Genomic DNA, 6,000 nt, shown 5'->3' with positions numbered 1-6,000 from the left:
TTTTAAATTATACTACATTCTAAAACATTTGTTTTTGCCAAAACTTAAGGGTTACCTACAAAGACTATTCCCACCTCTCGTTCCCACCACTGCAACTCCTGTGTAGCCAGGATCTACAGCTTGACCGCCACAAAAACCCAACCAATGAAGGTCAAGTTGGTCAAAGTTAAACTGTCATTGGACCCGCAACGAAATTAATCAGAAGAACATAGGAGGAGTTCGAAATTAAGGTTCGACTTCCCTCCATTGCAAAGCGGATGACAGGTGACAAACAAAGGTTTAAAACCAAAGGTTTTAAGGGTTACCTACCTCTGAATTGTCCCATGTTATGTTTTCAGGCTAACTTTTTTATTTTTACTATTTACTAATAGGTAATGTTTTTCCTTGTTACAGGACGTCATACACACAATTAGCACACCCCACGGGCAAGTACAGAGGATCGTGGTATTCAAGAAAAATGGCGTCCAGGCGATGGTTGAATATCCTTTTTAATGGTGCTATAATAACAGTTATTTAAGAATTAAATACTTTATTTGAGGGTACTATTTAGGTACTAAATTTTAGGGCTATAATTTTTTCAATAATGTTTCTTTTCTATGGTAAGAGGTGAAGCTAATGATTTGTTCAGATAATATAATTCGTTCTGGGTATTTGTAGTAAGAAGAATTAGGTTTTATTTTAATAATATAAGAACGTACATATTTTATTTATTTCGTTCGCCGTCTGGTACATTAGCAGTAATATGATTTTCTAAAATATAGTTTTAAATTACTCAAATAGGACCGTTATTAAAATTCATCAAAACCTTTTTGTGACGCTGATAAATCGCCTGCCTTAAACACTTGTTTACATAATACGATTTGCACAAAATATAAAAGCAAATTGGCCTGATATTACGCCTGTAAATATTAATATTTTCGCAAAGTTCTTTACAAAGTGAAAAGTACTGTTTTTTATTCCATTTTTCTTTATCATGTACAAACGACGGTACATGAAACTATCACTGAAACTTCTTATTCACTTGCAATATGTGCTATTTTTCCACAAAAGTGATGACTGTACAGTACATTTTGTTTCTCCTAAATAAAGTAGCACTCAAGAACAAGTAGCCCAATTACTTGTCACCAGCGTACGCTTAGAAAAACATCTAAAATGAACCTTATGTCGTTGCCAGTAGAGTGCTAATACTAATTCAGTAGCAATGAAAAATAGAGCAATATTTATGAAAACCCCTTAAAGAAAATAGAGCGGGCCATAAAAATGAAGTTGTGTGTTTTTTCACGTCGTCAGAAGGTTGGGCCACACAAATAGCGGTTTAAAACCGCGTCCGAAGTTGAAAAAATTGCCAGATTTTATGGTATAACGTAAGTCTAACTTTTACGGTGGCTTTTTCTGTATATTCAATAGACTAACGTTATACCATTAAATCTGATAATTTATAATTTATGTATAATATTTGGGCAATAATTAGAAGTATTTTCCCCAACAACCAGACAGTTTTGACAGTTCCAACTCCTTGCCAGACAGTTCTTTTAGGGTAGCTCCCAAAGCCACGATGACCCAAACTTCATAATTCACCAACATTATATCCTATATTGGGAGCATACGCTGACCAACTTTCAGCTTTTATAAAATGACGTAGGTCTGGCGTTCACTAGCTCTTACTCTAGAAGTATATTCGACAATTTTTTTATTTTTTTCTCCGCTAATTTCGTGGCCGCACCCGCTCCAGTTCACTGGCCATTAAATAAAAACGCCCGTAAATAAACACGCACTCTGGGGCCACACCCGGGCTTAGACAACGGTGGTATGGTCGGGTTTTATTACTTTATATTTCACAGTTATTAATGATTTGCCGTTGACAGAGTTGCGTAAAAGAGTTATTTTTGTTTCTAAGTAGATATGCGTGGCGGTAGAAATAAGTAAGTGCCTATAGCCTATAGACTGTGCGACGCCCGCAATGAGTGTGCGAGCGCGACAGCAATATAATTCCGCGCGAGCGATAAGGATGGGTAGCTTGGGGTCATTGGACAAAATTCTACGTGCTCCCGGACCAGACTATACCTATAACACAGATCGCAGAAACTAAAGGGAGATGTGACAAGGGGGCGGGGCCGGTGTCGCAGCAATCAAGTAAATGCCTAATCACATAAACTTTCATATCTATTTGACAAATAAATAAATTAAGGCTGAGTTGCTCCCTCGTACATTTACTAATAACAAACGTCAAAAGTCAATCAAACCCCATTCAAAAACTCCGATTATGGTTATAGTCGGCCGTTTGGTGTAGTGGTTCAGAACAGACTACTATGTCGAGAGGTCCCGGGTTCGATTCCCGGCCGGGCAGAAATTGAAATGATGAATTTTAATTTCTATGACGGGTCTGGGTGTGACTATGTATAATATTTATGTATTTAAAAAAAAAAGTATATAAGTAGTATATCCGTTAAGCTAGCACCCATAACACAAGCATTAAGTTGCTTACTTTGGGGCTAGCTGGCGCTGTGTGAAATTGTCCAAAGATTATTTATTTATTAGTTACGGTTAAAGATAAGGTTAGCCTAAGAAATTTTCTGATAAAATTGACGTAGAGAAAACAACACTAATGCACTTTACAGTATACATAAAACTACGAGTATATTATTTAAATTGTAGAGTTTAAAAATCTTCTAACTACTATGAAACTCAGCTAATTTTTTAAACAATTATTTTCAAAAAGACAATCATTTATAGAAAGTTATCTAACACTAAATTGAACTTGGTACGTACTAACTTTCATCAGCAAGTTTTTTACCGCCGCACTTACTTTTACGATTGTTAATTAAAACCTCATTTATTTTGGTTTTCGGTAATTAGTTTTGATTACAAAAAACAAGCTATAAAACATTTAACGATCGCACCCACGGCTTAAACGGGGTCGTAAAAAGTCGCGTACCTACTACGATTTTAATACGACGTCTTTTATGAGAAACGAGTAAATTTTTTACCCGACTGCGCGAGAGTTATGTTTTTTTACTGAAAACCTTCTAGAGTATAAGGGAGTTAATTATCAGTAATCATCCGTTTGCCTCAAGGTCACCCAAAGAGCGTGCTATGCTCGGAGTTTCCATGCGTGATCGAATCAGAAATGAGGAGATCCGTAGGAGAACCAGATGTGACTGACATAGCCCGCAGAATCGCTAAAATCAAGTGGCAGTGGGCGGGGCACATAGCTCGTTGAGCTGATGGCCGCTGGGGCAGGAAAGTTCTTGAGTGGCGACCACGAGCTGGAAGACGTAGCGTGGGCAGACCTAAAATCATGAATTACCTAATGCGAAAAGTTTAAGGTAGCAGAAGGGCGCTGGACGCAGGCCGCTACCAACCGGGCAACATGGAAAGCATTGGGGGAGGCCTATGTTCAGCAGTGGACGTCATATGGCTGAGATGATGATGATGAAAGGTTTAAGATGTGAAAGAACCTAAATCTCTCTCTTTTTTCATATTTAAACATCCAAATACAATAAATCGCACACATTTACCATCCAAAACCGTAAAATCGGATTTCAACATCAAAACATCAAAAATGAAATAGAATCGTTTACCGAATCGAATTATCTCAATTTCTCGATCCGCCATTAAAAATAAAACGCATTTGTTTGCACAAGCCCGTAACGCGATCGGGATGAATGTAGGCGATGAATGTGAAACGTATCGGCTGTAGTGATGTGGGTGTGAGGTGTCCCGATATGCTTGGGACGTCCCGATAAGATGAAAAAGACATTGACCAAGTCTCTTATGCTTCAATTCAACCACACCAACGCGTGCAGATACTATCGCGGCGCGATCATAGGGAAATGACAAATCGCGTGAACTGTCATGGGTCGCGCGACCTGTCATTGGCCTTTGATCGCGCCGGCGCCGATGGCGATCTGCACGCATTGGTGTGGTTGAAGCATTATTTAATAGGACAACCAACAAGACTAAAACAATATTCACAATGTTTTTGAACGCAATTTAAGTGCTGCCTAAATTATAGGATGCCACGGCATGTCAATGTCATGTAATGTAATCCTAGTATCCAGTCTTTTAAGTGTCCCAATATAAATATGATTCCGATACAAAAATCTCAAATTACAACTTGAAATAATGCTTATTTAATTATTTGACATTGATTTAGCTGCTCGATAGTTCGGTGTAAAATGTGCAAAATTTAAAAGTCAGTGACACACTTACTTGATCTATACCTAATTATTTGCACAGTCACATAACAATAATCGAAATATACGTTATATACTTAACTTAAGCATGTGCCAAATAGTGGGACAGTTCGAGTTGTTAAATCTGTCCCGAAAATATTTTTTAAATTGTTACAACACTATCGAAGCGAGTGGTACAAATAAATAATATTTCAATTAGAAAACTGCGAAGATTTATGTCTGTTTTAGATAAAGAAAATATGTGGCTATTGTAGGCACGTGGTTATTTGTTAGATGTTTTCACCGGCATGTAAGAGATTTTTTTATTCTCCACTGTGGGAGCAGGGCCTTTTTTACTTTCGTTAGTTAGTTCGTTTCTGCCGAAAGACGTCCACTGTTGGACAAAGGCCTTTTCTACTTTACCAGAGGAAAATAGAGGATTTGACCTACACTCCCCACGCTGGCTAGACTGGTTGGGGAGGTTTTTTTTTAAGGATATGTTTACATATTAAAAATTTTAAAAATTTAAATTTTTTTAAAAATTTTCCCGTACTGCCTCTTACGACATCTACGGGAAAAGTGGGAAAGGGAGTGGTCCTATTACTATTAATGGTTCGAAGGCAATAAATACATTTTTTATTTATTTATTATTATACTCTACCGGCATTACACGGCTACTTATATTAAGAATTTTAAAACGTGGTCCAAAACATTTTTTTTACTGATGTATAAAGTTGTCAAAAGTTACCTTTATACGACTACTTGATACCAAAATTTGATATACAGTTGCCCTTATACTTAACTCCAAATGAAATGTGTGATAGAATAGGCTACATGTGAACGCTCTATTCAATTAAAAAGTAAATATTAACAAATCAATAAATAACGAACTCTATAAATGGTTTCTTTACATACTACTTTGTTTCAACATAAATACAGACTTCTGAATACAACAAATGAGGTTATTGTTAGTCGGTTACGCGACGGTGTGAGTGCGTGCCATTGAAACGTCTGAAACTCCCAAGGTCAGTAGATCATTGACCGTTAGCGTACCGGCTGAAACGCGTTTCGCGCAAGGTAGGGTTGCCTGCGAAAAACTATTGTAGATTGTTTCGTACCGAAATATATTTATTAGTTTCTTAATTTTAGTTTAGGATAAAACAACAAAAACTGGAAGGAATTTGCTCCTTTTCTTAATTGCATTTTTTAATCACAAACTGGCAACATTCTTTCCAATCCTATGGAGCTAGGCTCGCGATTGCGATTGCGACGCCCCCCAGTGACGCAAGAGTTTTGAGTTCGGAAGGACGCCCGTGCGCAACAGCGGTGTGTTCTTTAATTCGGCAACCACATAAGCGTTTGTCAATTTCCAAAATCAAGTGAATCTAATGAGTGCGGGATCCAGCCCCTATGGAACTATGGTCTTTCTCATCAATATGTGCTAATACTTCACAAACAAACTGCATTTCGGAGATACGCCGGGCCCGGCTGAGCACGCGGCTGGCACTGTGGAAAAGAGGTTTGTTCGCCGTTTGTTTTGAAAATTTAGTATAGCTAACATAGATGTTTGTCTATGCAGTGTCACCATAAAATGTCATTCGAAGTAAATAAATATTGAAATCACAGATCACAGAAACTAAAAGGGGATGTGAAAAGGGGGCGGGGCCGGTGTCTCAGCAATATGCTCATAAACAGAACACATTGCTCGCGATAGCAATGATAATAGCAGTGACATCGTATACATATGTCAAAAAGTTTACATTGCTTGCGTAGCACTAAAGATTATTCGGACGTTGAGTACTGATACCGCAGTGGATAATGAGCA

The 6,000-nt window shown here is 37.7% G+C and overlaps 1 protein-coding gene across 4 annotated transcripts in view; it reads left to right on the top strand.

The window, feature by feature from the left end:
• The first annotated feature begins 395 nt into the window (after positions 1 to 395).
• The window catches only part of sm (heterogeneous nuclear ribonucleoprotein L), a 99,585-nt gene continuing 93,980 nt past the window's right edge, over positions 396 to 6,000 (top strand). For all 4 annotated transcript variants that reach the window (XM_028311024.1, XM_028311027.1, XM_028311025.1 and 1 more), the window contains exon 1: positions 396 to 479. In XM_028311024.1, coding sequence (XP_028166825.1) covers positions 472 to 479 — 8 coding nt within the window. In that variant the 5' untranslated portion in view covers positions 396 to 471. The remainder of the gene's footprint in view (positions 480 to 6,000) is intronic.

The sequence above is a fragment of the Ostrinia furnacalis genome, unplaced genomic scaffold (genome assembly GCF_004193835.3).
Source record: "Ostrinia furnacalis isolate ACB-3 unplaced genomic scaffold, ASM419383v2 OfSCF3149, whole genome shotgun sequence".
NCBI lineage: Eukaryota > Metazoa > Arthropoda > Insecta > Lepidoptera > Crambidae > Ostrinia > Ostrinia furnacalis.
This window is presented reverse-complemented; position numbering and strand designations above follow the sequence as displayed.